At 43.9% G+C, this 10,424-nt stretch overlaps 1 protein-coding gene across 1 annotated transcript; it reads right to left on the minus strand.

Annotated features, from left to right (window-relative positions):
• Positions 1-313: 313 nt before the first annotated feature.
• On the minus strand, positions 314-9,186 carry LOC113417515 (uncharacterized). The gene is made up of 6 exons (XM_026675946.2): positions 8,958-9,186; positions 7,097-7,148; positions 6,012-6,202; positions 4,170-4,328; positions 3,152-3,262; positions 314-533 (listed from the first exon to the last, which is right to left on the minus strand). The coding sequence occupies exons 1-6, from the start codon at positions 9,102-9,104 to the stop codon at positions 420-422; spliced, it is 774 nt and encodes a 257-aa protein (XP_026531731.1). The 5' UTR covers positions 9,105-9,186; the 3' UTR covers positions 314-419.
• Positions 9,187-10,424: the final 1,238 nt, after the last annotated feature.

Raw genomic sequence — 10,424 nt, forward strand, 5'->3', positions numbered from 1 at the left:
AGAAGACCCAGCCAATCAGCTGGGACTCAATGGGAGGCAGAGAATAGATGGGGCAGGACCAGTCAGAGGTGGGGTTTGCCGGTTCTCAGAACTACTCAACATTTCTGCTTCTGGTTCTCCAGAACTGGTCAGAACCTACTGAATGCCACCTCTGATCCTGGCCTATTTCACCAATGTGGTTTGTGCCTTTTCTTTTTGCAATCTGGATTGCTATTCCAGTTGAAATGATTAATACAGATGAGATGATTCCAGTCCAGTCTCATGACTTTAGCCTCCAGGGCAGCTAAAAAAGAAGAGGAACCAGCCATAACAATTTGGGGACAAAAGTCCATTTAATCAACAAATAACACCAGATAAATATTCACATTGGCCCAAGTGAGAAGTTTGTCCTGTTCCTCAAACAAGAAGCCTGTTGTTGTTCACCATGGAAGGATTTTCCCTTCCCAGCTCAGAAAAGTGCCATTGTCCTTCTCACAAAGATGAGCCAAAAGTTTTAGCATGGCTGCTACACTTGAATCCGCTGTTATTGGAGCCTAGAGAAACGAGAATAATATTTACACTGAGTAAAAACAAAATGAGACAGGTGGCCTCTTTAAGAACATTTCTCATTATCCACAACTAAGCCCTTCTAGGTGCTCTCTGTTTTATTTGTTTGTTTGTTTGTTTGTTTGTCAAACATGTACAAGTTAGCAGGTATAAGTATGAACATAAACATGAACAAAGGGAGTAACTACAGATACATGGGGAGAGTAAGAGAGGGACGGTAGGCATGCCGGTGCGCTGGTGCATGCCCCCTTTAAGGACTTCTTAAGAATAGGGTGAGGTCCACGGTGGAGGTTGAGGTTGAAGCTGTGAGGGTTTGAGGCTGTAACAATGAAGGCAGGTAGAGCATTCCAGGCAGGGGTGGGATTCAAATTTCTTAACAACCGGTTCTGTGGGCGTGGCCTAATTTGTGGGTGTAGTCATGTGACGGGCTGGGTGTGGCTTGTATGTAAATATTATAAATATTTATGTAAGTATTGGATTTTTTAATTAAAAAAGAGCAACTTTTACCCAAAATCAGGCAAAGCAGGCAGGCAGATTGAGTTGCTTGCAGAATCACAGATTCACTCAGAGATCTATGTTTCTGCAATCGGCTACCTGAGTCTGCACTGAAAAATAGAAGCTTCAATCCTAAGGAAAGTTCAACTCTGCTTTTAGATTAGCTAGGAAGCAAGAAATCCAACGATTTCCTGCTTTCTAGCTAATCTAAATCTCCTGGCACAGCAGAACAGTTGATGGCGGGGGGGGGAGGAAAAATAGCAACTTACCAAACGCAGGTAAGTTTGATGGTGTGCATGCCAGGTAAGGAGTGAGTGGACGGAGAGGGGAGGGGCCAGCCAGTGGCGTGATTTGCCAGTTCTCCGAACTGCACAGAATCGTAAAAACCGGTTCTATAGAACTGGTCCGACCAGGTAGCATCCCACCCCTGATTCCAGGTGTTGACCAGTCTGTTGCTAAAGTCGTATTTTCTGCAATTGAGTTTGAAGCGGTTTTCCTTGAGTTTGTATCGATCGTTTGCCCGTGTATTATTGTGGTTGAGGCTGAAGAAGTATTCTGGTGTCTTGCCTGTCCGTGTGGGTGGGAGCAGTCTGAGAGATTCTTTGGTTGGACCATTTATTAATGGCTCTTTGGTAGTTTCCTGACTGGGGTATTGCTTACTTAGTCTGAAATTAATCTTGAAGTTCATCTGAGAGCTGATTACTGGCGGAGAAGAAGTGCTGTAGTGTTTTTCTCTTTGGGGCTGGTTGGTGGTCTCTTTTGTTGTCAATGTGTCTATGTGTCTATTGATGGCTGATTTATCAGAGCGCCAGGCTTCTAGAAATTCCCTGGCACTTTGGGATTTGACCTGGTCTAGGATTGTCCCATTTTTCCCACCACTCAGATCAGCATAGATTGACTCCAAGGTCAACTCCAGACCAACAATCAAGTAAAAGCAATACCCCAATCAGGAAACTGCCAAAGAGCCATCAGTAAACAGCCCAACCAAAGAACCTCTAAGGCTGCCCTCATCCACACAGACAGGCAAGACACCAGAATAAAAACTGACCGCAAACTGCACTCCTTCTCACCAGCAAAGTCCATGGGGGTAAACCAGAATAATTTAATCACCGTGTTACTAATTTAAGAACTTCGGTGATTCACTTAACAATGGTGGCATGGAAAGTCGTAAAATGGGGTGAAACTCACTTAACAAATTTCTCACTTAGCAACATAAATGTTGAGCTCAATTGTGTTCGTAAGTTCAGGGCTACCTGTATAAAGAATAATCCCTCTTTCTATATTTGAGCATCGGATGGAGATACCAGGTGAGATTGGACATCTGATGGGGAAGCCAAAGCAGGAGCTTTAATATTGGAGTTTTTAGAACTTCAAATGTTCAGCTTTGTCCCATTCTGAACACCTGCAAACTAGGATGTGATATGAAGCATGAAGGGAAATTAAACTCCAATCTATGGGCAATGGGTCTTCGGCAGCTGTCACCCACAAAAACAGTGTCCATGCCCAAGCAAATCACTACCAAATTGTTCAGTGCTGGAGGCAAACAGATAACAGATAATCAGAGTTGGAAGGGATCTTGTAGGTCATCTAGTCCAACCCTCTGCCCAAGCGGGAGATCAGAGTTGGAAGGGACCTTGTAGGTCATCTACTCCAACCCTCTGCCCAAGCGGGAGATCCTACACCATTTCTGACAAATGGCAGTCCAATCTCTTCTTGAAAGTCTCAAGCGATGGCGCTCCCACAACTTCCGAGGGCAACTTCTGTTCCATTGGTTGATTGTTCTCACTGTCAGAAAGTTTATCTCCTTATTTTCAGGTTGAATTTCTCCTTGTTCAGTTTCCATCCATTGTTCCTTGTCTACCCCTTCCTCTCTGTGGCAGCCCCTCAAATATTGGAACAACTTTCCTTCACTTCTTCTAAATTTTTCAGGAGGTCCAGCTACAGTTCCACCCAAGTGAAAACTTATAAATGAATTAAACAGGCTTATGGTACTTCTCTTTTGGATTTGGGCCAATTTATATGATATGCTCTGGGTCATGGTTGGTCATCAGCCCCAAATATCCCCCTCCAAAGGTAGGAATGAGTTTCCAGAACAACCAAAAAAACCTACCATGTTGCCTCCCATGTCTGTGAGGACCCATCCTGGATGCAGTGAGACGCACAGAATTTCATCATTGCTAAATGCCAATGATTGGCACCGTGTCAGCATATTCAGAGCAGCCTAGAACAGAGATGTGCCAGGAGCAGGGAATTGCATCAAGCAGACTCCATGAGCAAGAGAAAAATGCATTTTTTAAAATCATTTGAATGCCAGAAAAATCTTTGTATTTTATTCCATGTCAGATGGGAGTTTGATTTTGGATAGAGGGCAGGGCAGGACAGGGAAGGGAAGGGAAGGGAAGGGAAAGGGAAGGAAAAGGAAAGGGAAGGGAAGGAAAGGGAAGGGAAGGGAAGGGAAGGGAAGGGAAGGAAAGGAAGGGAAGGAAGGAAGGAAAGGAAAGGAAAGGAAAGGAAAGGAAAGGAAAGGAAAGGAAAGGAAAGGAAAGGAAAGGAAAGGAAAGGGAAAGGGAAGGGAAGGGAAGGGAGGAAAGGGAAGGAAAGGAAAAAGGAAGAAAAAAAAAGAAATGAGGAGAGGAGAGAGATTCCACAAATAAATGGAACATGAGACAGGAAAGTGACAGGTATTACATTAACATAATAATCCCTGGATTCTCTTTTTGATGCTTCTTTGAAAACGAATGTTGGCTTCGTCAGGATTCAATAACATACCTCTGAATTCTTTTATGTTTGCCAATATATGCTAATGCATAATTTACCCCATAAACGCCATTTCTAAAAACAGGATCAGTACCCTAAAGTACAGGTAATCCTCATTTATGGACCATTCAGTGATGTCGGTGAATGAAAAGTAACTTCATCACCAACCTTTGCATTGATGAACCCTTGTGGCCTGTAAAACTAAGGAGAGCCGAACTAAAATCACAGACCTGGTCACGGTTTTAACTTAGCAACTGCTTCGCTTAACAACCGAGTTGCTGGTCTCAACTTGCTGGTCAGTAACTGAGGGTTTACCTGTACAGAGTTATTTTAATTATTTTCCACGCCTTGCACCAATGTGTATTTACTACCTTGCTACAACGGTAAGGAAGAACCTGCCCGTACTCCCACAGGTAAACGTCCGTGATGGAGCCTGCATAACTGGACATGTTGACAATGCAGGCTTTGCTGCAGCTCATACCTTTTGTGGGACTGTCCTGAGATGCTTTCCTCAGCAAAGGCAGAAATGCCTAGAAAAAACAAGACAGAACTTAGGGCTTATTCATAGGCTTGGAAGCCAGGGACCCCTGAATTGTTGCTAAATATCCATTCCCAGCATCTATCAGCATTAGGGATTGTCATTTTGCAGTATCCAGGTGGACTCAGCCTTCCATCCTTCTGAGGTTGTAAAATGAGGACCCAGATTGTTGGGGGCAATAGAGAGGGATGTAAAAGCACCCTGAAGCGGTATAGAACAGTGATGGTATTCTACCGGTTCAGCCCGGTTCTGCAGAGCCGGTAGCAGCGATGAGTAGCGGAGACCAAACCGGTTCTCTTCATCGCTCTGCTGTTGGGCCCACCTGCCCACCCGGACTGCCATACTCACCTTTATCCGCTGAATTTGAAGTGCAGCTGCTTTGCACAGCACAGAAGAGTGTTGCGTGGCAGCTGCTGAAGCGACCGGGATTGTGCAGGCTTGCAGGAGGTGAGTTGGAATGCCTCTGTGCCTGTGCAAAGTGCGCGTTTGGCATGCTCACGCGCCCACCAAGTCACACCCACTGAAACCGGTGCTGAAAATATTTGAATCCCACCACTGGTATAGAAGTCTCAGAATAGAATAGAATTCCTTATTGGCCAAGTGTGATTGGACACACAAGGAATTTGTCTCTGGTGCATAAAGCTCTCAGTGTACGTACAAGCAATAAGGGATAAATCATGATCAAGTCAGGGGTGTCAAACTCAAGGCCCACGGGACGGATCCAGCCCAAGGGGTGCTTAGGACTGGCCCACGGGACCGCCCTGGAAACGGCAAAGCTACGGCCCACGATGCCTCTGCCAGTGAAAACAGAGGTCCAACGTGATTCTCCCAAGTTCCATTTTCACTGACAGAGTTGCAGGAGGACATTGCAGCTGAAAATGGAACTCGGGAGCCCGTTTTCTCAGCCACAGCACTCGGGCCACCCCTGACACAAGTGACATCGAGCTGGCCATGCCCACCTTGGACCCTGCCCCCACCCCACCCCGAGATCAAACACCTCAATGAAATCGAGTTTGACACCCCTGGTCTAAGTCATAAGCGCCATGGCTAGTGCTCTATCTGCAGAACTAAGGATTCACCCTAGGAAATCGATGGCCATCTCCTCCCATTGCAAAATCTATGGTCTAAAAACAAACCAGAGTCCAACAATTACTCAGGAAAGATCTGGGGTTTTTTTAAATTTTCATTTGATGGTTTTAGTAACGGCAACTCCCCACGCTTAAAAGCTGTATCTTTGGAAGTTCTTCCTCTTAATATTTGGCCCTGTACCTTCTTTGGCTGGAAAAGGCACACTGTTATTCTCTTCTACCACCACCACCCCAGAAAGCCCTGTCGATCAGTGATATTCTGTTTCTGAACATCGGCAGTAGGAAGAAATGGTTTGAAGAGGAAAAGAGGAGGAGCACAAACAGGTGCTTCCACTAGCCCTAGCAATAGCCCTTAGATTTATATACCGCTTCACAGTACTTTCCAGCCCTCTCTAAGTGGTTTGCAGAGTCAGCCTCTTGCCCCCAACAATCTGGGACCTCATTTTACCCACCTCGGAAGGATGGAAGGACGAGTCAACCTTGAGCCTGGTGGGATTTGAACTGCCCAATTGCAGGCAGCCTGCAGGCAACAGAAGTAGCCTGCAGTACCTCACTCTAACCACTGTGCCACCGTAGCTCATGACTACCTGGCTAATCAACATGGGCCCAATGACGTTGGTTTTGTAGACCTCGGCCATGTCTTCAGGTGTTTGAGAGATGAGTTTGGTATCATGGGAGGCAATTGCTGCGTTGTTGATCAGCAGGTTCAGCCCAGTTCCATTCAGCCGCTCCGTGACCATCGCTACAGCCGCCTCGATACTGGATGGATCGGTAATGTCTATGGGAACAAGGAGAAGGTCCAGGTGATGCCTTGATTGACAGCTGAAGCTTTCTGCTGCTGACATTTCATAAGTGAGTTTTGCCCTATTTTGGGGACCTTTCTTGCAACTGTTGTTAAGCGAATCACCACAGCTGCTGTATTAGTCACACAGTTGTTAAGTGAATCTGGCTTCCCCATTGACTAATGGTTGTAAGTGTGAAAAAATGGTCATAATTCACTTTTTTCAGTGCCGTTGTCAGGATTCTGGCAGTTACTCCAATTAAATCATGAGCCTTGAGCCACACTCCCAAAACTAAAGAAGATTTACTTGAAGGTAACATTCTACGTCCGGCATTTACCTGGGCGTAGCCAAGACCAAGATACGTAATTCGCTGTCACCCTTGATTCTGCTTTCCCCGCCACCCCTCTGGGTGTATAGCCAAGAGTCATCAATCATAGCCAAGAGTCATCAATCATGCTCTCCAACTAGATTTTTGCACTGGCAGAAGCTTCAGTCATCTAATCAGTGTTTGAAGAAAATATGAATGGAATGTACTTTCAATTCCACACTGCCGCCTGCTCTTTGAAACTCCCCCCCCTTCTTTCTGTTGTCAACTATAAAATGTATATACAAAATGTTTTATGAGTTGACAGCCATTGTAATTTTGAACAGTCACTAAATGAACTGCTGTAAGCCGAGGAGTATATAAGGAAGTTATAAGTCGAGGACTACCTGTATAGTAAGAGACATATTATATCGGTTTCCAGGGTTAAATATTTCATTGCCACTAGTTCAACAAATGATCCGAATCCTTCTCTGGAAATTGAACTCAATGGCGGAAATGAAGTTTGCATGGATAGTGATAGGGTACTGGCGTCTTTCCCTGGATATCGTCAGGGTCAGTCACTTACTCAGTGGGATGATCACAATTTCCTGGTGCTGAGCAGCCAAATTCCTCAAATCCTGAAAGATAGGAAAACCAGAGATTTAGGAAACACCTCCCAGCTGATGGGCTGATTTCTACATCTCACTACCCTTGGCATTCAGACAGTGGTGGGATTCAAAAAAATTGACTACCGGTTCTGTGGGCATGGCTTGGTGGGCATGGCAGGGGAAGGTTACTGCAAAATCCCATTCCCTCCCCACCCCACTAACCTGCTTTCCAGCTCCGTTCTCCTGTGCAGGGCAACCCAAGAAGACCCAGCTGATCAGCTGGGACTCAGGAGGCAGAGAGGTGATATTTGCCGGTTCTCTGAACTACTCCAAATTTCCGCTACCGGTTCTCCAGAACTGGTTAGAACCGGATGAATACCACCTCTGCATTCAGACATCTCTCAAACTATTTTTTAAATGCTGCGCTTTGCTCATCCTTGGCTCGCTGCAGAAACCCTCTCAATTTGAGCTGTCTCAGTTCTGAAGTAGCGTTTTTTCTTTTCTTTTTCCCAAGGAAGGTTTTTTGCCATATTAACAATCTGCAACACCTCATGAACGATGATGATGGAGATGACACAGCCCTGAGCAAGGATTTGCCCGCTTCCTATTGTACCCTTCTTAAATGCTGCAGTCTGTATTTCCATTTTATTTTGGATTGCAGGAGAAATCGAAATCTTGGCTTTTGCAGAAGGGAATGTCCACATCATACCCGGCTGACACTTTGGAAGTGTGGGCCAAGCCTCACTCTTTTGAAGAAGCCCTAGAGAGTCAGGGTCTCCAACCTTAGCAAGTCCACAAGTCTTAAAGTTGCCAAGGTTGGAGACCCCTGCCATGGAGCACTGGGTTTACCGGTCTTTTGGAAAGAGTTTGGCCACTTTTCTCATCTACCCTGAATAAGACATTACTCTATAGTGGCCTTCTGAAAGGCACTTTATCGAGCTTCTGAAACACAGGTAAACCCATGTTCAAAAAACAGTTTGGCTAACGAGTCAGTGGAATGGTGGACCGATGGAGGATGAAGCAGGAGAGAAATTAAAAACAAAATAAAGTGAAGATGCATTTAAAAAGTATACATAATTGTGGGAGAGGAGAATTCCTAATGGCTCTTAAGAAGGAAAGATATTTTAGTCAAATCCTGAGTTTGCACCACATAGATATAGCCTGTTCCATCTTATTTCTACAATATGAAGATAATTTAAAAATCACAGCAAACACAGCTCCTGAATCTTATTCTTTGATGTGTGGGCTTTGTTTTCAGTAAGGAAGAATGATTCCCTTAGGTATCTCAAGGTCTTCAATGGAGCCGTTTGTCATCAAATGACAACCCCCCTTTTTTAAAAAACTGTATTTGTCATCACATTTCCATCTTTAGTAACTATCACCAAATCTTCATTATGGTCATAGGCCAGTGGGGAACAGTCAATGTTGAACAACTATGTTTCCCCCCAAAGTTATATAATCTATTAAACTATTCATATTTATTAAATTTAAAACAGAGATACACACACACACACACACAAGATCTTTATGGGAACATGATCAAATGCTATGAATCAAATTTCTTACATTGTCAATACGGAAGATAAAGTCTAATATCTGATATTCATTTCCAATTTTCTAGCACCCCTCGAGGCATCCAAAGGCAAACTTAATCTTGGAACTAATTGGCTGGATCAATACTTTGGATTAAAGGCAATAAATCTCGTGTGTGAAAACGTGACTCCCAAGAGTTATGCAAGTATTTGGCTTCCTGCCTGCGGCTCTGATTTCAATGTTAAACAATTGTTAAAGATTGTGAGTCAACTTCTCTCTCATAACTGACCTCACCCTAAGACATACCTGGCTACGTGGTCCCTCTGGATCCCGGCACGTTGCAAAGATCCATTGTGGTGGTTTGCTTTTCTTGGCCAATTGTTTGATCATCTCCAGACCAATGCCCCGATTAGATCCTGTCACCAGGACACTGCATAGATTCAGCCCTTCCATATTTCCTTGCTAGCCAGCCAATCTAGAACAACTCGGGAATCCACACCTTTACAAACTACTTGTCCCTCTCTCTCACGGTTCCAAGTATTTGCAAACACCTAATCTTATATAATGCTCATGGTACAGTGAAGAGGAAGAGATAACCAATTAAGTTGGTGCAACGCCTGGATTTAATAAATGGGTGACCTTTGGACATTTCAGGGTTCCTCCTACAGGCTTGCAAATTTCCTGACTGAGCAATAGTATCTGAGACCTCCCTACTTTCCATGCACCCTTTTAAAAGTTGCCACAAAAGATGAACAGGGAATTGGGGACAAAAAGGAGGAGATGCAAACACAGAGACAAATGCAAGCAACAGTTATTCGATGTGAACACCTTAACTAAAGAATAAGCCTTGGTTACCAACCACAACACTGGGATCATTTTAAAAAAGTGAAAAGTAAACCAACTCTGTTATGGTGTAAGGTGATATATGTATATAACGAGGGAGAGCCTCCCCCTAATCTCAGGGTGGAAAAGTTTGAAACAAAATATTCAGTTACTCAGTTGCACGATATTTGCTCAGGGTGCAGATCTTTAAAGTTCAAGTGTTGCCATTCTCTATAAAAGCTAGAGACACAGTCACAGCATAGTACCTGCCCAGTGTCATTTTTTAAATTTTTTTATTTCCATATAAACATTCCAACTTCCATTCAACAAAGTGTCATCTGATTACAAGTATTTCTGTGCAGTAACCATCAACATTTACAACAATATACATTACTTTGATATTGACTTTCTAATCTCACAACCGTCATATTGCAAATAGTAAAACTTTCCATTCCTCCCTCTTAACCTATCTTCTAGTAAAAATATAGTGATAATATTAAACAGGGTGAGCTTAATCATCATATCAATTACAATCATCATATTGTTTACATCTCTATCTTAACGTATTTTCTAGCATTCACTTGTCTCCTTTTATTTCTAACTTCCATTTTTCTCCTCTAACCATCGATAGAATAATTCCCATATTATTCAGTTTTCATCATCATCATCTTCATCATCATCATCATCCCGAGCCACTTTTATTGTTTATCCACCTTCTCTTCAGAGGTGGGATTCTACCTGGTCGGACTGGTTCTATAGAACCGGTTGTTATAATTCTACCCAGTTCGGAGAACCGGCAAATTGCACCACTGGCTGGCCTGCCCCTTCCATCCCCCACCCACTCACTCCTTACCTGGTATGCACGCCATCAAACTTACCTATGTTTGGTAAGTTGCTATTTTCCCTTTATTTTCCCCGACCATCAGCTGTTCTGCTGTGCCAGGAGATTTA

This window comes from Notechis scutatus, chromosome 9 (genome assembly GCF_049901735.1).
Source record: "Notechis scutatus isolate UNSWTSFEM ecotype Mainland chromosome 9, rNotScu1.2, whole genome shotgun sequence".
Classification (NCBI taxonomy): Eukaryota; Metazoa; Chordata; class Lepidosauria; order Squamata; family Elapidae; genus Notechis; species Notechis scutatus.

Coding starts and splice junctions, on each gene's coding strand:
- LOC113417515 (XM_026675946.2), bottom strand. CDS start 9,104: ATGGAAGGGCTGAATCTATGCAGTGTCCTGGTGACAGGATCTAATCGG. Junction 3,263..4,169: donor TTCCTTACCGTTGTAGCAAG/GTAGTAAATACA, acceptor TCTCTGTTCTAG/GCTGCTCTGAATATGCTGAC. Junction 534..3,151: donor CAGACATGGGAGGCAACATG/GTAGGTTTTTTT, acceptor TCGTTTCTCTAG/GCTCCAATAACAGCGGATTC.